The 21,547-nt window shown below is 60.6% G+C and overlaps 3 protein-coding genes across 10 annotated transcripts; 2 read left to right on the top strand and 1 right to left on the bottom strand.

The window, feature by feature from the left end:
* Positions 1–82: 82 nt before the first annotated feature.
* Positions 83–5,369, bottom strand: FIZ1 (FLT3 interacting zinc finger 1; the record flags this gene model as incomplete). Of its 3 annotated transcripts, none has more annotated exons than XM_082436507.1 (3): positions 83–2,386; positions 3,300–3,645; positions 5,161–5,369. In XM_082436507.1, the coding sequence occupies 3 exons, from the start codon at positions 5,367–5,369 to the stop codon at positions 1,187–1,189; spliced, it is 1,755 nt and encodes a 584-aa protein (XP_082292633.1). In that variant the 3' UTR covers positions 83–1,186. The 3 variants fall into 3 exon arrangements, with proteins under 3 accessions (XP_082292633.1, XP_082292635.1, XP_082292634.1); XM_082436509.1 differs by lacking the exon at positions 5,161–5,369 and adding an exon at positions 4,145–4,932; XM_082436508.1 differs by lacking the exon at positions 5,161–5,369 and adding an exon at positions 4,247–4,932.
* ZNF524 (zinc finger protein 524) lies at positions 5,259–8,735 on the top strand. Of its 4 annotated transcripts, none has more exons than XM_082436743.1 (2): positions 5,259–5,374; positions 7,680–8,735. In XM_082436743.1, exon 2 carries the CDS (start codon positions 7,719–7,721, stop codon positions 8,502–8,504), a length of 786 nt encoding a protein of 261 aa, XP_082292869.1. In that variant the 5' UTR covers positions 5,259–5,374; positions 7,680–7,718; the 3' UTR covers positions 8,505–8,735. The 4 variants fall into 4 exon arrangements, with proteins under 4 accessions (XP_082292869.1, XP_082292870.1, XP_082292868.1 ...); XM_082436744.1 differs by lacking the exon at positions 5,259–5,374 and adding an exon at positions 5,408–5,543; XM_082436742.1 differs by lacking the exon at positions 5,259–5,374 and adding an exon at positions 5,940–6,095.
* A 1,456-nt stretch (positions 8,736–10,191) lies between these two features.
* On the top strand, positions 10,192–20,423 carry ZNF865 (zinc finger protein 865). Of its 3 annotated transcripts, XM_082436215.1 has the most exons (3): positions 10,328–10,448; positions 14,028–14,143; positions 16,821–20,423. In XM_082436215.1, exon 3 carries the CDS (start codon positions 16,848–16,850, stop codon positions 20,004–20,006), a length of 3,159 nt encoding a protein of 1,052 aa, XP_082292341.1. In that variant the 5' UTR covers positions 10,328–10,448; positions 14,028–14,143; positions 16,821–16,847; the 3' UTR covers positions 20,007–20,423. The 3 variants fall into 3 exon arrangements, with proteins under 3 accessions (XP_082292339.1, XP_082292341.1, XP_082292340.1); XM_082436213.1 differs by lacking the exon at positions 14,028–14,143 and having other exon boundaries at positions 10,192–10,448; XM_082436214.1 differs by lacking the exons at positions 10,328–10,448; positions 14,028–14,143 and adding an exon at positions 14,166–14,591.
* Positions 20,424–21,547: the final 1,124 nt, after the last annotated feature.

Here is a 21,547-nt window from a genome sequence, read left to right as displayed (position 1 = left end):
TCTATTTAGGAGGCCTGTCCTAAATCAGAGGGGGAGGAATCCCCACTTACCTAAAGCCAAGGATCAGAAAGTGAGACGGCAATGGCTGACAGGACAAGGTTTATTGGGGTCCAGGAGACACTGGGGAGTGGGATAGGGGGCAAGGTCGAGGCTCACAGGGGGAAACCCCCTAGCCAAATCCCCCTTCCCCTTGGGGTTGGGAAGAACACAGAGACAAACTGACAGAGATGGAAAGACCAACAGGTGCTACAGCAGAGCGGGAGGGATACCCCAATGTCCCCCACCTCCCACTCGTGAGTTCACATAATGCGGAATGACGTGGACCTGCCCACACACTAGAGGAAGGGGAGGAGTGTCTGCCGTATGCATTCTAAGGAGCGTGGGGCGCAGGTGGCAACCTGACCCAGCCCATTCCAGTGGACAGGGCGTGGGGGTGTGTGTATCTGGATCAGTCCATCCTACTGGGCGCAGGGATTTTGAACCAGGCTATTCTAGTTTCTGGGGGTGGGGGAGATCATCAGGGTCGTTCCATTCCTTAGTAGGGGAGGGAGACCTAATTGGGGAAGGGGTTGAGGGCAGGGGGCAACTACCCTGGTCCTCTTTCCGCATAGGGAATAAAGTCGGGGGAGGGGAGAGGCAGATTCCGGCTATATCCATTATCTGGGGGCACCAGTGACTCTGGTGGGTAGCATTTGGAGGGGATCCAGGGAAATCCGGGAACATGGTTCCCCCCCATTCTCCGGATCAAGGTCGTCGGAATGATGGCTCTTAGGGAGAGGGGCAGTCTTCCCTTGGGGGAGGGGTGCCCATCTTTTATTATTTGGGCCCTCAAGATGAGGAGTACTTGTGGAGACCCATTTCTCATTCCTAGGTCCCGCAGCTTAGGGGCCTATTGATTTGGGGATGCTCAGCACGTATTCCAGCGGCCTGGAGCTTAGGAATCTCTCCACAGATCCGGGACCCTCGAGCTGAGGACTCTCTCCGTTTATTCGCTGCCCCCCAGCTCAGGGGCCCGTGTGTTTGGTGGCTCCATGTCTCCAGCCAGGGTCCCCTCATCTCGGGGCCCGTGTCTGGATCTGGAGGGCCGGGGCCTCCCTCCCTCGTGGTCCCTAGGTCCCTTGGCCCAGGCCCTGAGTCCAGCCCTTGGGAGGGGTGGTCTAGCGGAGGGGCGCACGGCCTGGCCACGTCAGTCCATGCCCCGGTGCAGCTTCAGGTGCCTGGAGAGGTTGCTGAGCGTGATGAAGCCCTTGCCGCAGATGTGGCAGGGGAAGGGCCGCTCGGTGCCGTGCAGCAGCCGGTGGCGCTTGAGGTAGCACTCGTGGCGGAAGAACTTGCCGCACTCCAGGCACGGGAACGGCTTCTCGCCCGTGTGCACCAGCACGTGCCGCTCCAGGTCCCGCGGCGAGCGGAACAGCTTCTCGCACTCGGAGCAGCCGAAGATCTTCTTGCCGCGGCCCGAGCCGGACGCAGGCTCCCCAGACGCGGGCTCCCTCTCCGGGGCGGGCGCCGCCGCCTCCTCCGCGCCGCCGCCCTCGCCGTGGCTGGCGCGCCGGTGCTCCTCCAGGGCCGCCAGGGCCGCGTAGAGGGCCCCGCAGTGGCCGCAGCCGTAGGTCGCGGGGCGCGAGTGCGCCTCCAGGTGGCTGGCCAGCGCCGCCGCCGACGCGAAGAAGGTCCCGCAGTCGCACTGGTAGAGGGTGTCTTCCGACGGCTCGGCCGCGGCCGCGGGCGCAGGGGCCTCCCCGCCGCCCTCGGGGAGCAGCCCCCCCAGCTCGGGCACGCCGCCCCCGGCGCGGCCCAGGAGCAGCCTGCCGTCCCAGGCCGGCTGAGCCTCGCCGGCCTCCGCAGCGCCGCCCTCGTCGGCCGTCTCGGGCCCGGCGCCAGCCCCGGAGACCCAGGCCTGCGCGGGGGGCGCGCCCGGCCCCTGCAGGTCGTGGGTCAGCTTGTGCCGCTCCAGCAGCGCGGGGGCGTTGAAGTCGCGCTCACAGCGCGGACACTTGAAGGGCTTCACGTCGGTGTGCGCAGCCCAGTGAGCGGCCAGCTCGCGGCCCTGGTCGAAGCGCCGCGCGCAAGCACCGCACGCGAACGGCGGCAGTGAGGCCGCCGCCGCGGCCGCCGCCTCCGCCAGCCCCCAGCTCCCCGGGCCCGCGCCTGCGCCCTCTGGGCCCTCTCCGCCGCCGGCCCCCGCGCCCCCGCACACCGAGCAGGGCCCCACGTTGCAGCAGGCCGAGCAGGGAGCGCTCAGGGCGGGCAGGCCTGGGCCGGGCTGCAGGGGGGATGGGAGCACCCCGCGGTGCTGGCGCTTGAGGTGGCGGCCCAGGCTGGAGCGCGAGGAGAAGCGGAGCTCGCAGACTAGGCAGCAGTAGGGCTTCTCGCCAGTGTGGACGACCTGGGAGGGCAGGAGGAAGAGCCCAGCGTCAGGGCTGAGGGTCTAGCCCGCGGGACAGATTCTTGGCCTCCCAGAGAGATGCGGAGGAAGCTCCCTGCCAGGTCCACAGGGCCAAGATCTAGCTTCAACCCTCTCATTCTCGTTCTCTGCTTCCGGCCACGTTAGCATGCTTTTGGCCCCTCCAGCCTCAGGATCCTTGCACTTGTTGTTCCCTTTGCCTGGAATGCTGTTCCCATGGTGGATTCCTGCTCTTTCTTCAGGTCTCAGCTCAAATATCACCTTGCCCTGACCTTCCCCCACCTTGTGTGGTAGCCCATAGCTCTCCCCTCTTTACTCCTACATATCAGATGGTTATTATTGCTGTTGTTGTTTTAACTTCCTTCCCAACGCTTCTCCTTTTCCAGATCATGCTTGCCTGTGTATTTGCTTTCTTGCTGATTGTCTACCTGACTATGGACCACTCGCAATGGAATGTAAGTTCTCCGAAGGCGTGGACTTTATTGATTTCACCTTGGTATCCCAGGTGTTGGGAGCAGGGAAAACATTCAATAGGTAATTGCTGAGTAAAGGAATTAAATACATACGTGGTAAATCTATCTTTAAAAACGGTAACGGAATGATGAGCACACAGTTGCAGACGCTGGCATATGAGAAGGGGCACGGGAGAGGGGAGGTGCATAGAGGTGGGGCAAATTTACTATGAATGTTTTAGTTCCTGGGTTGGGTGTAGACTGAAAGAGAAACAACTCATGCTTTGACTGGTCAGGGCGCTTCGATGGAGAGGGAAGGAGGGAGGGAGGGAGACAGAAATTTTCTTAGGGGCCAGCTGTCTGTTGCCCATAGTGGGTCCCCGGGGCTCCAAGGGCGAGTCCAGCCCAGGGAGGCCAGCTTGGGGCCGGCCTGCAGGACTCACCTGGTGGTGCAGCAGGCCGGTGGAGTCTCGGAACCCCTTGGGGCAGGCGGAGCAGCGGTAGGGCCGCTCGCCGGTGTGCGAGCGCAGGTGGTTGGCCAGGTTGAAGCTGTGCTTGAAGCCTTTGCCGCAGCGCGGACACGCGTGGGGTTTGAGAGCAGTGTGCCGAGCGAAGTGGCGCCGCAGGTCCGAGCGGTAGCGGAAGCTCTTGCCACACTCACTGCAGTGAAACGGGACGCGGGGGGCAGCAGCGGGCGGAGCCGGGGCCGGGGCAGGGACCGGGGGCGCTGGCAGCGGGGCGTCATCCATGGTGGCGTGGCGCGAGGGCAGTGGCGGGTGGGGGCTCTCTCTGGAGCGGGGAGACATGGAGTGGGGTGAGGGAGCCACGTCCCCATCAGCCTCCCCTATCAGGCTCTTTGGACTCACAGACCTGTGAGGCCCGGCCTACTACCTTCTAAGCCACGCCCATCTATCCAAGCCACACCTACTGCTCTTTAAGCCCCTCCCACTCTCCTACAACCCCTTCCACCACTCATCTATCTATCTAATCACTTCCAAGTCACTTCTAAGCTACTGAATGCTTTTAAGCCTCTCCCCTTCTTTGTGAATGAACTCCCATCCCGCTCTAAGCCCCAATGAGTGTGGTTAAACCCCGCCCACTCGTGTTCAGGTCCCGCCTACCCCTTCCAAAGTCTCCATGTTGTTCCTGAAGCCTTTTATATTCCTTGACAAGCCCCTTCCCCTCTGAAAGCCACTCCCACTCTTCTTTGAAGATGAAAGTCATCTTCAGATGAAGATTGACGACATTCTTAGCCAAAGACAGTATGAAAATTTGGGGCTAAGCGCACCTGAGTCAGCCTTCCAGGGACACCAGGACTAGTCCTGGAACCTTGGATAAAGCCAACTGATTCTCTTTCCATCTGCAAAATAGGAATAATGGGAGGACCTACCTCATGGAGTGGTGGTGAGGACTAAGCAAACTTGTGGCCATGCGTGCGGCGTGCTTACTGACGCTTGTGCACAGCAAAGACTCAACAGGTAAGCTGTTTTGATTACCACTATCTGCTAAGTTCCTCCGAGTTTCCTCTTGAAGTCCCCCATCTCTTCCCCACTAAGATCCGCCTCCTAAACCCCACTCAAGTTTTCCTTTAAACTCAGCTTTTAAGTAAACCCCTTCCTGTCCAAGACCACCTGCCACTCTACCTCTCTTGCCATCTCAGCCCTTCCTCTCTGACACCCTCCCCATCCTGTCATTTCACCTGCAATATAAAGACTTGCTATTTCCACTACGACGCCCCAAATTACACGCTTAAACCCCACCCCCCTCACTATGTCCACCACTTCCTGAAAGCCACATCCCTAGACAAACTCCACTCCTTCTACTCTAAGCTCCTCCCACCTCCACACTGAACCCCTTTACCCCCCTCAGCCCCAATTAGGACCCTTCAACCTAGGGCCCTCCTACCATTCTCACTGAGCCACGCCCCTTTGCCAAACCTCACCCCTTTGCCTAAGCTCCTCCCACTTTCTACCCACAGTCCCGCCCATTTCCACTCTAAACCACGCCCACCCGTTGCTCCGCCCAAGCCACCACTAAGCCCCGCCTCCTCCCCACCCAGTCGCCCGCGGGACTGAGCCCCCCTCCCCAGTCAGCTCGAGGACCCAGGCCCCTAGAGCCGGCCTTTTGTACCCCTCCCCCCCTGTCCCTAAAAGGTGCGGCCCCAAGCGCCCAGGGCGGGGGCAGGTCAGGCTAGACCCGCAGTCGGGCGAGTCCACCTTGCTCGTACGGAGCGGGGGTTCTGGGGCCCTGAGGCGGCCCCGGGAGGCCGGGAAAGTCAGTCGGCTTTCCTCTTTAATTACTTACACCTCCCTCTGGGCGCCGACATTTTGGGCAGCGGGGGTAGCGTCACTTCCACCCGGGGGGCCCCTCGACTTCCGCCTCGGCTCCCTTCTCCCCCGCACTCCCCCTTTCTCCCGCCTTCTTGACTTCCCTCCTCCCCGCCGCCCTCCCTTCTCTCTCTTTCCCGTCCCTTTCCCAGCTACTGGAGGTTCGAGAAGCCAGGGTGGCGCCATCTTGGGTGAGGGCATGGAGAAGGGGCGGGGCTTAGGGTGGCCCCCGGCGCCATACAGACTAAGGGCAACAAGCTCAGCGCGCGCGGCCTCCTCCCTGCGGTATCGACGCTGGCCGGTGTTAACATAGATGAGGGCAGACATGATTCCCTTTTCGCGGCCTCAGGCTCCTCCTGGGTAGGATGTAGAGTTGCATCAGGAGAAGAGAGAAATCGAAGTTCGCCGTTCTGCGATAGAGATAGGAGGGTAGAGCAGGCTCCATCTTGTGCTTAGGCTTCCAGTGGGCTTTGAAGCTAATCAGGCGCCATGTTGATTACGGGAATGAGGGGCCATTTTCCCGCTCTTTATCCTTTCGGTACCTTTCTTTGATTGGGTCACCCGGCTGGGTGCTTTGTGGGAGAAAAGACATTTCTATGTGTTTGGGATGTGTTGGTGGGGTAATTTCCCGTTCGGGGCCAGCGAGGGCGACGGGTGCGCAGGCGCGGTTTGCCGATGGGGATGTGACCGGCCCTTAGGACCCAGCGGGTCCCCTTTGTTCCCCGCGGGCGCGGGCCCGATGGGGAGGGGGAGGGGAGGGAGGGGCCGACCGGCGTCCGCTCCGAGGGGCGGGGCAGTCCCGCGCGCGCGCGCCGCCGAGGGGCAGGGCCCCCTCGCCCCCGCCCTTTCCCACGCGCCGGCCCCGCGCCCCCGCGCGCGCACACTCGCGAGTCCAGGCGACATGCAAATGAGGTACCCGAGAGGCGGGGGGCCCGGGTGGGGGGAGGGGAGCGGAGGGAGGGGAGGCCCGGGGCCGCGCGCTCCTGGAGCGCGCCCCCCACCTGCTTCTGCTCTTGCGCTCGCTGAAGCGCGCGCGCCGACCTCGCGCCCCGCGGAGCCGGCCCGCCTGGGCGCGCGCGCGCAGACCCCCTTCCTGGCGGCCCTCGCCGTCCGCGGCCCGGCGCCGCTCATTGGCCGCCGCCCCCGCAGGGCCCGCCCCGCGCGGTCGGTGCTCACGGGCGCGCGCCTGCACCGGGGTGGAGGAGGGCGAGGGTTAGGGGCACCGTTCCAGAGACCCGTGTTCTAGTCCAGGCAGCCCCAACCGAGCGAGCCGTGTGATCATGGAAAAGTGGCTGCCGTTCTCTGGACCTTAATCTGTGTGCTTGCTCCAGTGGGGTGCAGTGGCACCTGTAACCCCTAATCCTAACTGCACCTGTGCTCTCCTCCCCCTCCACTTTATTACTCCCCAGTCCCATGGTCCCAGGCTTTGCTGCTGATGGTGGTGTTGGTGATGGTAGTTCATTTGGTGCTTACTATATATATGCCGACCGACAACCCTGCTGTATCCATTTTACAGAGGGGAAAACTGGCTCAGATAGGCAAAACCACTTGTTAATGAATGGTAGAGCTGGATTCAAACGCAGGACTAAGGGACCTATGATGTCCCTTGGGTCCATTACTTCTCACTCCCTGGGCCGTTGGGGTCCATGAGATCAAGTCTTGGCCCTGCCACGTACCGGCAGAGGGAGCTTGGGCAACTGATTTGACTTTCCTGTGCCTTGGTTTCCCCATTTGCAAAATGGGCGTGATATACCCTTATTCAGAGAGTCGGTGTGAGGCTTAGCTGCTCACCGTGGTAATAAGAGCTAATATCTCCTAAGCACTTCCGTGTACTGAACACTTTATGTGCGAGTAGGTGGAAATAACTCGTCCTGTTTTGCAAAAGGCTTAGCTGATGCTCAGAGAGGTGAGAGGCCCAAGGCCACCGCACAGAGACTAAGTAACAGACTCAGGAATCGAACCCAGAACCTCTGGCTCCGGAGCCCACACTCTTCAACAGCTCTGATATATGTCCACATCCACAACTCAGGGGCAAACGTCACCTGGGACCAGTCCCTTTCTTCGTCCAGTCCTGACCCCCCTTCTCTCCCTCTGTCACTTCTGTCAGAAGGACGGACAAAACATTTCTGAGGCCTCTGTAGCTCTTCTGTTTGATGGGTTCTCTGTTTTGAGGATCGAAATACTCGCCTGCACCCTCAGTTGGACTCTATCCTCCTTGGAAGATTTTTCTGTATTTTGGCTCAAGTTGACTCTGAATGTCTAGGAGGGGTTAGGGAGGTCTGGGAGACACCTGTGGGGCTCAGGGCAGTGCCTGTTTATCAACTGGTACAGAATGATCTTGCTATTTTACCCACTAGCGTGGCTTTAATTGTGCGTCCAAGTGAATGTTGGCCACGCCCAGGTCAACAGACTCGGACCCAGGGATGGCGAGGTTTGGGGGGACAAGGGCTGCTGCATACCCTCCTGCACTGACGGCTACCCCTTCTCTCCTCTTAGCCCGGCTCCAGTGCCCAGACCCAAGCCCCCCACTGCTCAATGGACACCCCCAGCCCAGACCCGTGGCCTTCGCCTTTGCCCGGGGAGGAAGAGAAACCTCTGGCCTTACCTCCTCCTGTTCCCCGGGGCCGCCGAGGCCGACGTCCCGGAGGGGCCACCTCCTCGAATCGGACTCTCAAGGCCTCCCTCCCTCGCAAGCGGGGCCGCCCCCCCAAGTCGGGGCAGGAGCCCCCACTGGCACAGGGGGTGACAGCCCCGGTGGGCAGCGGCGGTGGCAGTGACCTCCTGTTGATCGATGATCAGGGTGTGCCCTACACAGTCTCTGAAGGGTCAGTAGCAGGCGGGCCCGAGAGCTCTGGCCCTAAGAAGGCCCCGCACTTCTGCCCGGTGTGCCTTCGGGCCTTCCCCTACCTCTCCGACCTGGAGCGCCACAGCATCTCACACTCAGAGCTGAAGCCGCACGAGTGCAAGGATTGCGGCAAGACCTTCAAGCGGTCCAGCCACCTGCGGCGGCACTGCAACATCCATGCCGGCCTTCGGCCCTTCCGCTGCCCGCTCTGCCCCCGCCGCTTCCGAGAGGCGGGCGAGCTGGCCCACCACCACCGCGTCCACTCCGGGGAGCGCCCCTACCAGTGCCCCGTCTGCCGGCTGCGCTTCACCGAGGCCAACACGCTCCGGCGCCATGCCAAACGCAAGCACCCCGAGGCCATGGAGGCACCCCTGGGTCCTCGGGAATCAGGACCTGAACCACCGTGGGACGACGAGGGTATCCCGGCCACGGCAGGGGCCGATGAGGAGGAGCTGGAGGGGAAAGAGGTGGCTTGACCCCCACCCCCGGCCACCGCTCCCCAGACCAGGTTTAGAGCTGGGCATTCAGCTGGCACTGAACCTGGGCAGGGAAACCGGGACACACTCTTGTCTGGTAGTCTTCCCGTTGTGGGAGGAGGTCGAGGGTGAGGACGTCCACTTCTGGGTCCTGCAGCCTTCTGCCACCCTCCCTCGGACTGACAGACCTGTGGAGGCAGGGGCTGTGGAAATAAATTTCTGCCTACTGGCTTCCTGTGTGTGTTCCGTGATGATCCCAGGGCTGGCGCCCCTCTTCTCCTCCCTTCAAATGTTCTTCCCCGCTACACCACCCCCTTGTCATGTGCCTCGTTAGCTTGGCGCTAAAGACTGGCTTGGGGGAAGACTTTGCCGCTTCTCCCATCTCCAGTGGACCTCAAAGCACTCCCTCTTAAGTAGAACATTGAACCTTCGGTGCAAACGTGACTCTAGGTACCCCCCCCCGCAACCCCCGGCGCCGTTCTAACCAGATTCCCAGAAATTCTGCAGCCACCACTTTGGCCCATCTCTGTCCTGGCACTGTTTGCAGAGAAACACTGAGCTGAGGGTTGTGTGCGGGACTGACCACTTTGGTAGGGCCAGAGGGGCGGGGCTAAGGACTCATGAGGCGGCGCTGAGGCTGAGGGGCGAGGCTTGTAGGGCAGTTAGGTGAGAACTGTGGGCGGGGCTGGCTGAGAGCCGGCGTGGGGCTTAAGGAGGTGTAAGGGTTGGCGGGCAGAAATTGAGAGCATTTAGAGGGAATGGATAGCGTTTATCTGAGGGGAGGGGTTTCAAGGGGAAACTGCCGGAGAGCAAGGTGTTAGGAGAGGTAGGACTTGAACTGTTAAGATGCTGAGCGGTGGGTATGACTGCTATGCAGGCCAAGGGGAGAAAAGGGGGTACCTAAGAGGAGTAACGAAGGAAAGGCCCTGAGAGAGGGGGCGCTTAGGAGGAAGAGCTGAATAGAATCGGGCTCAGCTGCTTGAGGTGGGGCCGAGTTAGGGGCGAGGCTTACAGAGAGTATACGAGAGGGCCCGTGTAAGGTGTGGTAAAGCTGTGGTTCGAAACTTCAGCCTGCATCAGAATCACCTGAAGGGTATTTTAAAACCCAGGTCCTTAGGCCCTACGCCCAGGGTCTCTTATTCAGGAAGTCAAGAGGCAGGGGGATCTGAGAATTTACATTTCTAACAAATTCCCTGGTGATGCCAATGCTGCTGGTCTCCAAACCGTACTTTGAGACCCACTGACTTCAGAGAACGCTTTGGAAGTTCGAGGCAGAATTAATTTAGCATGAAAGTCATAAGAGAGGTGGGACTTAAATGCTATGGACGGAAGGGGCGGGGCTTAGACGCAGGGGCGTGGTTCGGCCTAAGGAGCTCTGAGAAGGGGGGCTTATGAGGGAGAGCTGGAGTTCTAGCGATTAGGGGACTGGAGGCGGGGAAGAACAGGGTAAACTTCACGGGGCTGGGTCGAGGAGGACGGATTCTGAGACGATGGGTGGGGATTATGATAATTAAGCTCTGAAATAGGCGTGATTCGGGGACCTGGGCGGGGCTTAAATGAAATTTACAGGAGGGGGCGTGGCTTAACCGGATGTCCAGAGGGTGTGGGCGGTGTCCTAAGAAGAGGCGGGCGCACAGGACGCAGGCGCACTATGCTCAGCTGCCCACAGGAAGCGGCCGGGTCTTCCCCCGCCCGCTGGTCCGTGCCAACGCGCAGGCGCACTTCCTCTTCCCGGTCGCCGCCGCCGCCTCCTCTTTCCGCTCCTCCACGCCGGCGCCGCGGAGACGGGCGCGATTTCCGCTTCCGGGCGGGCGGCAGGCGGGCGGCGCGGGGCTGCCGGGGAGGGGGAGGGGGCGGCACTTCCGGTCGGGCCCTCGGGTCTCCCCGGAGCGGCGGCGCCTCCTCCGCCTCCTCGGCCTCCTCCCGGCGGAGACCCCGGCGCCGGTGAGTGACGGGGCGCGTGGCCCGGGGTCCCGGGGGCAACGTGGGCGGGGGGGCCCCGCCCTGGCCCGCCCTGGTCCCCAGAACGTTCCCATCAGTGCTTCTCCCGCCGAGCCCTCGCCAGGGGCCCCCCAGTGACTGCTCCCCCAAAAGACTACTCCAGATGCCCCCATGTAGGACAGCTGCCAGAGCGCCCTCATTCGTGGTGATCCCCCCAACTGCTGCCAGGGCCCCCCACGAAGGCTTTCTCATAGGATCCCTTCTACATACCCCCCCGTCATTGCTTCCTCCAGGACAGCCCCAAAAATGCCACCGGCATTGCCCGTCCCCAAGCAGGGCAGCTGCCCGTGAACCCTCCCTTTAGTATCCCCTGTAGGTTGCCTCCAAAGAGTGTGGCATTAGTGCTTTACGGCAGATCTGTCTCCCATTATCTCTGTCTACACACAACAGCCCCCAAAGCTCCTAACCGGCCCCCCCCCCACACAACGCCCCCTTCATTAGTGTAAAAATACTTTGCATTCTGGTCAGTGGCCAAGAATGCCTTTTTTCCTTCTCCAATTTCCCCCCCCCAATAATTACCCTTGAGAATAATCCTTTCAATCACCGACACCCCTCACTCCCCCCCCCCATAAACAGCTCCGTCTAGAGTTGTGCTCTCACACCCACATCCTCTCCCCCTTTAGGTAGAAATAGCTGCCAGTTTAGCCCCAGGCTCCCATGAAACACTCCCACCCCACCCTCCTCCGGGTCAGCTCCTGTCCGCTGTCTTCCCACAGAGCAGTGCCCTGCGTGAGGCTTTCCCTCTCAGGATGCTCGTCTTCCCCTGCCCCTGACAGCTCTCATCCTGACCTTCCACTTCTCACTCCCTTCTCCTGGACTCCCTGAGGAAGACTCCCAGCTCCACTAGGGCATGACTTCTTTTTTCCCTAGACATTCATTCATTCGCTCTTTACAGAATGAATATTCACTGTTCTAGGTCCAGGATGTACATCCATGAAAGAGAGAGAGACACACAGTCTTTGTTTTGTGGGCATTTACAGTCTAGTTGAGGAGACAGATCAAAAGCAAGCAAACAAACAAGACCAATGCTGTTTTCTGGGTTTTCTGAGTCTTATGAGCTACTTCAGAGGTGAAACCTGAATTAGCAGAGGCAACTTCGCCATGTAAAGATGTGGGTGAACTGTTCCAGGCATCCAGGCAGAGGAAGAGCACATGCAAAGGCCCTGAGGTGGCCATGATCAGAAGGGCGGCGTGGGAGGCCAGTGAGGTTGGAGCAGAGGAATTGAAGGGAAGAATGAGGGGAGAGAAGGTTTGCTCTCATAGGGCCTTAGAAGTGAGGGCATTGTGATCAGTCACCTGGCCTTTGTCAGCTCTGCAGAGCCCAGAATGTTCTTCATTTGTTCATTCTTTCCTTTGTTCAACAACTGTTTAATGAACACCTATACACACTGGGGATGCAGCAGAGAACAAAACAGACAAAAACCCCTGTCCTGGTGGAGTGTATATGCCAGTTCATGGGGCAGAAAATTAAAAAGCAAACTACAAATGTTTGTGTGAAGAAAATACAGTAGGATAAGGGCATAGAGTTACAGGGGCTGTGGTGTCAGAGGGGGTGCCAGGAAGGTCGCTTTCAAGAGATTCCTGTGATCCTCTTGTTCCCCCCCCCGCCCCCCCCCCCCCCCCCCGCCAGAAAGCCACACACCAGAAAGTTACACCTGTGTGTAAACTCCTCTCTTGGACAGCTGTGGCCCACCAGGGGGCTGCCTTACTGCTCCCCTCCCCCGAGAGTGAAATGGTTACAAGGATGAGCCCTGGATCCCACCAGCAGGCGTATCTCTGAGCAAACGATTCCCTATTTCCCAGGCTTCATTCATTCACTTATTTAACAAATACTTGAGACAGGCCCTGTTCTAGGTCCTGGGGATAGAGCAATGAACAAAACAGGTACAAAATCTTGCCTGCTTGGACCCCGCCTCTTAGAGCTGGAGCCCAACAGCAAGAAGACAGACAAACAGACCATGTGGTTTGTCAGGTGATGCTGACAGGAAAGGAGAGAAAGGAAGGAGGCTGGGGCGAGCAGGAATGTTGGTTTGGGTGACAGGTTACAGTGGTCTTGGAGCACCTCACTGAGAAGACAGCATCTGAGCAAAGACGTGAAGGAGGTGAGGGAGCGAGAGCCTTCCAGGCAGAAGCAACAGCCAGTGCAAAGGCCCTGGGGCAGGAATAGAGCTGGCACGTTGGTGGAGCAGCCAGGAAGCTGCTGGGGCTGTGGAGGTCATCTCTGATCCACTTTGAGATGGTGTCACTGAAGGTTTTGAGTGGAGGAGTGACAGTGACATGGTTTGGCCTTAGTCCTCCTGTCTACTAAATGTGAACAGTAGTAATGCTTATCTTATGAATCTGTTGTGAAGTCTGCTTGAGATAAGACACCTAGTGCGGTGCTTGTTAGCATTCAGGAAATGCCAGTGGCTAGTCCCGGGGCTGAGTGCCAGGGAAGTGGATGGGGCAAAGTATACTTCCAGTATAAGGTGGAGAGAGGGCTTTCCTTTATTTTGGAGAGAGAAATACCCGAAGACAGCATGGGAATTCCCTGGCAGTCCAGTGGTTAGGACTCCACTGCTGTGGGCCCGGGTTCGATCCCTGGTTGGAGCTAAGATCCCACAAGCCACGCAGTGCAGCCAAAAAACAAAAAAGGAAAGACAGCATGTTGTAAGGGTAACAGCGTGTACTCTGGAACCCCACTGCTTGCCTTCAACTCCTGGCCTTGCCACTTGTTAGTGGTATGACTTTAGGAGATTAACTGACCTCTCTGGCCCTCAGTCTCTTCCTCTGTAAAATGGGGTTAATAATCCTAACCATCTTTTAGGGTTATTGGGAAGATTCATTGAGTCGACACATGTAAAGGATTTAGGAGGGTACTGGGCATGTAAAAAGCACTTGGTTCAGTGTTACGTGTTACTATATGTTACTATTATTGTTATTACAGACTAGAGTTTCATCACAAGGCAGCTTTGTTGTACCAGAATGGCCCACAGGTCCTGGCATCAGAGAGACCTGGAGTCCAATACTTGCTTTCCCCTCCACTGGCTACATGACCTTAGGGAAATGACCCCCCCTTCTCCTCAGTTTCCCTACATATAAAATGGGTCCAATAATGGTACAGCACTATTATGAGGCATCAAGGTGATGGTACATGTGAAACTGGTCAAACAATAAACATGAGTTGTCATGATTGTGATTGCGGTTGCTGTGGGACTCCTGCCCCTTGGGAGGGGTTCCCCCCATCACACCACTCTGTGCATGAAATCCATGGCACATCTCCCCTTAGAAAGATAGCAGTTTGAGGCTTGGGTCCCCTGAGAAAGGAGATGTCTCTCGTTTACCATTGGAAATAATTGTGAGCCTGAGCAGCTGTGTCCCCAGTAACACCCCCTTTGCCTCTCCCAACAGCAGTCCTTCAGCACCTGCCCACCTGCCCTTGGGGCCCTCTTCGTAACATCACTTCCACCAGAATTCATTCTCCTGGGAACACGCTGCCAATATTAGCTCCGTCTCCACTACATGTCCCCCTTCCTCCCTCAGGTAGCTCTGGTCAGCAATAGTCTCATCCCTTCACTCATGCAACAAATATGTATCAGTAGACATTTACAGCTATAAATTTATCTCTGAGCACAGCTTTAGCTGCATCTTCTGTTTTGGTATGTTGCTTTTCCATTTCTTGTTCATCTAGTTTTCCTTGTGATTTCATTGTAGACCCTCTGGTGATTTGGGAGGGTGCTGTTTAATTCCCACATTTCAGCAAATATTTATCAAGTACCCACACTGTGCCAGGTGCTGTGCTAGGTGCTAGGGGCCCAGTGGTGAACAAGACAGGCCAAGTCTTCACTCTCTTAGGTGAGGAGGCCAGACAGTAAATACACAGCAAAGGAAATATACGCAATAAGTTGGTGGCAATGACTGTGGTGGAAAAAATGCAGCAGGATGAGGGGCTGGTGAGTGGTGGGGTTAGAGGTTTTCCCTCTCTTGGAGATGACATCTGAGCAGAGACCTGAAGGAGGCACGGGAGGGAGCCTTGAGGTCTGGGGAAGAATGTTCCAGGCAAGAGGGAACGGCCTCACCACATCACTGCGCCATCTGTTCAGGATGGTAAATACCTCCCCCAGCCACCTGGCCCCTTCTATGAATGCCCCGCATAATGCAGAGAGCACCCCCAAATAAGGCTCCTGTCCCCACAGTTCCACCCTCCCCTTCGTCCTCCTCAGGGAACAATCCTGTATGTGTGTGTGTGGTGGTGGTGGTGGTGGTGGTGGTAGTGGTGGGGTCCAGCCACAAACTTGCTCTGTGACCTTGGCCAAATCACTTGTCCTCTCTGTGCCTCTGTTTTGTCAAATGGGGATAACAACAGGCCCCGTGTCACAATCTCATAGAACTGTGGTGGGGATTCAGTGAGTTAGTGTGCGTGACCTGCTTGGAAGCGTGCTGGCCTGTGGGAAATGCCCCGGCAGAGCTAGCTGTTAACCTGTGCTCTGATGGAGGCGAGCCAGGGCGGGGCTTCCTTCCTAGGACACCGTCCCCCCATGCCCCCACCGTAGCACCCTAACTGCTCCCCTACTCCCTGCACCCTTCCTCCATGTACTTTCTCCCTGTCCCCCAGCCCAGTCCAGCGCCGTCTCCCAGACTCAGGTTCTGCCCACAGGCTTCCCCGAGCCCCCAGGCACTCCTCTGCTGCTTCCGGAGATCAGCTTAACTAGGGGAGTGTGAAGGCCATAGGATGTTGAGTCTCATCCAGGGACACCCAGAGCTGGAGGCTAAAAATACTGACCTCCGGGCAGGGGTGGAGGAGACACTCACCTTTCACCTCTCTGGGGAGACAGCCAGATGGATGGGGGCTGATGGGCCCTGGCGTTGGTAGCCCCCACTGACCCCTGTGGTGGGCTAGGCGCAGAGCCAGGCCCCCAGCGAAGGGGGATGGCGGCCAAGAATCATGGCAGACCTTGTGGGCCCTTCTCTCACCGGCTCTCCACCCGCTCAGTGGAGGCGTTTCCCGAGGTCCCTGGTGGGTCTGAGGCTCAGAGGTCAATTGCAGGAGACGAGGTTGGGGGGTGGGTAGACAGACATGGACAGCCGCAGTCTGGAATGAGAAGTCCTGTAAAGGAGGCGCCCAGAGAATAACTGCCATCCTGGAGGGTCCCCAGGGGCGAGGACAGGAACCCACGCTCCCGGAGCATCCGCCAGGCTCCTCCCAGGTGTGCGATGTCGCTGAAGGCACAGATAGCTCCAGGGGCTGAACGAGCTCTGCCAGTGGCTGTGTTTCCTTACCTCCTGTTTCAGCCCCCTTAAGCCCCCCTGCCTTCTGGGGGTCACCGCCCCCTTGTAGAAGTGGAGAGAGTGTGGGTCAGGAAGGAGACGGGACTTGAACCCAGGGCCAGGGCCCGCATGTTTCCTGCCGTGTCAGGCTGCCCAGCCCCGCTGCTGTGACTTGGTCTTCCCAGGCAAGCAGAGTCTCCTTCCTACCTTGTAGTAAAAGAACCCCCTCCCGACACTGACTTCATTCCAGCTTTCCTCCTTTGTCCTGACTGTCTCTTCGTGCTGCTAGCAGTGAGAGCGATAACTAGAGTCCCGTCCAGCGTGCCGGGAAGCAGGCACCGTACACACATAGCTTGCTGGAGCCTCACAGCAGCCCTGTGAGGTAGGGAGGTGCTCTGTCACCTTCATTTGCAGATGAGGAAATCGAGGCACAGAGAGGTTCAGGAACTTGTCCGTGGTCACACAGCTAGAGAATGGCAGGGCTTAGATTCAGATCTGGCATTGTCTCCAGAGGCCACCCTCTTAACCGCTCTGATGGAAACTATTATTATCATTTGACAAAGGCCAAACCTGAGGGGATTGAGAGGAGGGGGCTGGGGATAGTGTGTGTGTGTTGGGGGGGAGGGGGCTCAGAGCAGAGGGCCTGCGGGGCCCCAGAGTGGAGGCCTGAGAGGATTTGCACGAGGGACTGAGAGCGGAAGCCAGGGATGCCGGAAGAATTAGAATCTCAGGAGAGGAAGTCGAGGGCCTGCAGGGTCTGCAGGATGGATAGAGATGTGGTGAGGAGCCTGGACAAACGGGGAGAGATAGAAGGCATCAGAGAAACAGGAGGGAGACGAGGAGCGAAGAGGACTCAGAAAGGGGACAGGCCGAGGGGGAGAGGCCACTGGGGCCAGCGGAGCCAAGAGGAAGGCTGGTCTGTGGGGTGGAAGGACAGAGGGACGGGTGAGCAAGGCTGGACGATGAGGGAGGCGGATCTCGAGCCGGTGGGTGTGAGTCTTCCAGTGCCCACAGCCGGGGGACCCCGCGCGAGGCCCTGCCTCCTCAGCCCCGTCCTCCTCTCTGCAGGGTTCCCCCACTTCCCACCCGCCCAGGATGGAGGCCAACGCAGCGGGCAGCGGCGCCGGGGGCGGCGGGAGCAGCGGCCTAGGGGGCGAGGACGGGGTTCACTTCCAGAGCTACCCCTTCGACTTCTTGGAGTTCCTCAACCACCAGCGCTTCGAGCCCATGGAACTGTACGGGGAGCACGCGAAGGCGGTGGCGGCGCTGCCCTGCGCCCCCGGGCCGCCGCCCCAGCCGCCGCCCCAGCCGCCGCCGCCGCAGTACGACTACCCGCCGCAGTCCACCTTCAAACCCAAGGCCGAGGTGCCCTCCTCATCCTCGTCGTCCTCGTCGTCCTCTTCGTCGTCCTCCTCCCAAGCCAAGAAGCCCGACCCGCCCCTGCCGCCCGCCTTCGGGGCGCCCCCTCCTCCGCTCTTCGATGCCGCCTTCCCGGCCCCGCAGTGGGGCATCGTCGACCTCTCGGGACACCAGCACCTGTTCGGGAACCTGAAGCGCGGAGGGCCGGCATCCGGGCCGGGGGCGACGCCGGGGCTGGCTGCCCCCACGGGGACGCCCGGGCCGCTCCCCGCGCCCTCGCAGACGCCGCCGGGCCCCACCGCGGGGGCGGGCTGCGATCCCGCCAAGGACGACAAGGGCTACTTCCGGAGGCTGAAGTACCTGATGGAGCGGCGCTTCCCCTGCGGCGTGTGCCAGAAGTCCTTCAAGCAGTCCTCGCACCTGGTCCAGCACATGCTGGTGCACTCGGGGGAGAGGCCATACGAGTGCGGCGTCTGCGGCCGCACCTACAACCACGTCTCCAGCCTCATCCGCCACCGCCGCTGCCACAAGGACGTGCCGCCGGCCGCGGGGGGCCCGCAGCAGCCAGGCGCGCCGCTCCCCCCGCTGGGCCTGCCCGCGCCCGCCGCCGCCGCCCCCGCCGCCGCCCCCACCTCGGCGTCCTCCGGCCCCCCGGCCACGCCCGCCGCCCCCAACGACGGCAACGCGACCCCCACCGCCCCTGCGGGGCTGGGGGTGCCCCCTCCGGCAGCGGCGGCGGCAGCGGCGGGGGGCGGCGACGGCCCGTTCGCTTGCACGCTCTGCTGGAAGGTGTTCAAGAAGCCCAGCCACCTGCACCAGCACCAGATCATCCACACGGGCGAGAAGCCCTTCTCGTGCTCCGTGTGCAGCAAGAGCTTCAACCGCAGGGAGAGCCTCAAGCGGCACGTGAAGACGCACTCCGCCGACCTGCTGCGCCTGCCTTGCGGCATCTGCGGGAAGGCCTTCCGCGACGCTGCCTACCTGCTCAAGCACCAGGCGGCCCACGCGGGCGCGGGCGCGGCGGGGCCGAGGCCCGTGTACCCCTGCGACCTGTGCGGCAAGTCCTACTCGGCGCCCCAGAGCCTGCTGCGGCACAAGGCTGCCCACGCCCCGCCCGCGGCCCCCGACGCGCCCAAGGACGCGACGGCCTCCGTCCCGCAGCCCCCGCCCACCTTCCCCTCGGGACCCTACCTCCTACCCCCCGACCCCCCGGCCACAGACAGCGAGAAGGCGGCGGCGGCCGCGGCGGCGGTGGTGTACGGCGCCGTGCCCGTCCCGCTCCTGGGCGCTCACCCGCTGCTGCTCGGCGGGGCCGGTACCAGCGGGGCTGGAGCCTCGGGCGCCAGCGTCCCCGGCAAGACGTTCTGCTGTGGCATCTGCGGGCGCGGCTTCGGGCGCCGCGAGACCCTGAAGCGCCACGAGCGCATCCACACGGGCGAGAAGCCACACCAGTGCCCGGTGTGCGGGAAGCGCTTCCGCGAGTCCTTCCACTTGAGCAAGCACCACGTGGTGCACACCCGCGAGCGGCCCTACAAGTGCGAGCTGTGCGGCAAGGTCTTCGGCTACCCGCAGAGCCTCACCCGCCACCGCCAGGTGCACCGGCTCCAGCTGCCCTGCGCCCTGGCCGGGGCCGCCGGCCTCCCCGCCAGCCAGGGCGCGGCCGGGGCCTGTGGCCCGGGCGCTTCGGCCACGTCCGGGGGCGCCGCCGATGGACTGAGCTATGCCTGCTCGGACTGCGGCGAGCACTTCCCGGACCTCTTCCACGTCATGAGCCACAAGGAGGCGCACATGGCGGAGAAGCCGTACGGCTGCGACGCCTGCGGCAAGACGTTCGGCTTTATCGAGAACCTCATGTGGCACAAGCTGGTCCACCAGGCTGCTCCCGAGCGCCTGCTCCCGCCCGCGCCCGGCGGCCCCCAGCCCTCGGATGGCTCTAGCAGCACCGATGCGGCCAACGTGCTGGACAACGGGCTGGCCGGGGAGGTGGGGGCGGCCGTGGCGGCGCTGGCAGGGGTGTCTGGGGGCGACGATGCGAGCGGGGCGGCGGTGGCCGGGGGCGGCGGGGCTGCTGGTGCGGGCCCCGAGCGCTTCAGTTGTGCCACGTGCGGCCAGAGCTTCAAGCACTTCCTGGGCCTCGTGACTCACAAGTACGTGCACCTGGTGCGGCGGACCCTGGGCTGCGGCCTCTGCGGCCAGAGCTTCGCGGGTGCCTACGACCTGCTCCTGCATCGCCGCAGCCACCGGCAGAAGCGGGGCTTCCGCTGCCCGGTGTGCGGCAAGCGCTTCTGGGAGGCGGCCCTGCTGATGCGCCACCAGCGCTGCCACACGGAGCAGCGGCCCTACCGGTGCGGCGTGTGTGGCCGAGGCTTCCTGCGCTCCTGGTACCTGCGGCAGCACCGCGTGGTGCACACGGGCGAGCGGGCCTTCAAGTGCGGCGTGTGCGCCAAGCGCTTCGCGCAGTCGTCCAGCCTGGCGGAGCATCGGCGGCTGCACGCGGTGGCCCGGCCCCAGCGCTGCGGCGCCTGCGGCAAGACCTTCCGCTACCGCTCCAACCTGCTGGAGCACCAGCGGCTGCACCTGGGCGAGCGCGCCTACCGCTGCGAGCACTGCGGCAAGGGCTTCTTCTACCTGAGCTCCGTGCTGCGCCACCAGCGCGCGCACGAGCCGCCGCGGCCCGAGCTCCGCTGTCCCGCCTGCCTCAAGGCCTTCAAGGATCCTGGCTACTTCCGTAAGCACCTGGCGGCTCACCAGGGCGGCCGGCCCTTCCGCTGCTCCTCCTGCGGTGAGGGTTTCGCCAACACCTACGGCCTCAAGAAACACCGCCTGGCCCACAAGGCCGAGGGCCTCGGGGGGCCTGGAGCAGGGACGGGCACCTTGCCCGGGAAGGATGCCTGACCAGGGCGGGGGGGTGCTTCCTATCTGCCACTCCGATCAGGTGTCCCCTTCCGGACTCGCCCCTTCGGGAGGCCGAGCAGACTCTTTCCCCTCCTCTCTTTGTCCCATCCATCCTTCAGAACTTCAGACAGACTAGCCTCCTTCCAGGCCCATGTCATGCAAACTCAAGACTGAACCATCCCCATCTGGACCTCTCTGGCCCTCTTCTCCTCCTATCAGACGCTGAACTTAATCCTCCGTCCAGCCCCGTTTTGTAACCCTCATCAGGCCCCTGCCCCAGCAGCTGTTCAGTCCCCCAATAAGCTCGGTGGAGGTGGGCCTGAACTGCCCCTCCCCCTTCCTTTGGAATCTGGCCGGACAGTGGGGTACGAGCAGTTTGGGGGGGCACAAAGGGGGACTGGGCGCTCTTGGTTTGTGGGGGGTGGGGGGCGGGTGGCAGACGCGGCTTGTACAGAGCGGAGAATAATAAATCTTATCAACAGGGCCGCTGGAGTCCTTTCTTGCCTCCCAGGGGGAGGGGATTAAGCACCGACAAACCGAAGGTTGAGAACTTTTGTTTCCTGGGGTTTCGATTTCCTGACACCTCCTGCCTCACCCTCGCTCTCTCTGCTTTTCCTCCTTCAGCTGGTAGTTACCAAGGGTTCACCATATCCAGGCTCTAGGCTTCCAGTGGGGCAAATGGGAGATGAACAAAACAGGTAAGTCGCTGCTTTCGGGATCTGACGATGTGCCTGGACTCCTTCCCCTTCAAGAAGCTTTTGGCATTTGTTCACTCAGCCAACATTTCCCCAAGGCCCCTGTCTGCCGGGTCCTTCGATGGACGCTGGGGAAACATGAATTGGACGTGTTCCTTGCCCTCGAGTGAGATGGAAAAGAACTGGTAAGCCATTACTGTGTTCCAGCCTTGTGCAGACGCGTGTTTATTATACAGCTCGCTCATAGTAACCTCTCCCTCCAGGGTGACTTAGGGGAGCTTCAAAAGCCCTTTCACAGCCCTCATTTTGGTTCTTGGAACAGTGAAATATATGACCTGCAAGGTTCATTTAGTTATCCTACTTGTCAGAAGAGGATGCTGAGGTCGTAGAGAAGAAAGAGGCTCCAAAGATACCTAAGAAGTTCGTGGTAGCACTGGGACTACAGTCCGGGCTCCCTCAGTACTGAAACCTGAAGACAAAGCCGGTTCAGGGGGCACTGCCTGGGTGAGTCCGGTTTGACCCACGAGAGGGCGGCAGTGTGGCCACCATGCTCGAAGGCTGGAGATCCAGCAGGCGACAGACCTCGTACCAGGGCTCAAAAGTCACATGGATGTGGAAGACTACAATATAAAGGACATGGAAGTTTCACCGGGGGCTGAGAGCATGGAAGAGTCACTTCATCAGGCTAGGGGGCTAACCAAGCTTCCTGGAGGAGAAACGCCTGAAGGACGACAGAGCCACAGGAGCTTGCCAGGTAAAGTGGGCAAAGAATTCCAGGTGGAGGGTTTTGTGTGTCTAACTCAACCCAGCTGTTCCAGAGAATTTCAAATAGATTGGTATGGTTTG

Source organism: Balaenoptera physalus, assembly GCF_965194825.1.
Source record: "Balaenoptera physalus genome assembly, chromosome: 19".
NCBI classification, from domain to species: Eukaryota; Metazoa; Chordata; class Mammalia; order Artiodactyla; family Balaenopteridae; genus Balaenoptera; species Balaenoptera physalus.
Note: the sequence above shows the minus strand (reverse complement) of the source record. Positions and strands in the feature narration are given on the sequence as shown.

What these genes read in the sequence shown, in the direction of transcription:
- ZNF865 (XM_082436214.1), top strand. Translation starts at nt 14,475, where the DNA reads ATGACATCTGAGCAGAGACCTGAAGGAGGCACGGGAGGGAGCCTTGAG. An exon ending in TGCGCCATCTGTTCAGGATG is followed by an intron (nt 14,592 to 16,820) that starts GTAAATACCTCC and finishes TCCTCTCTGCAG; the next exon opens with GGTTCCCCCACTTCCCACCC.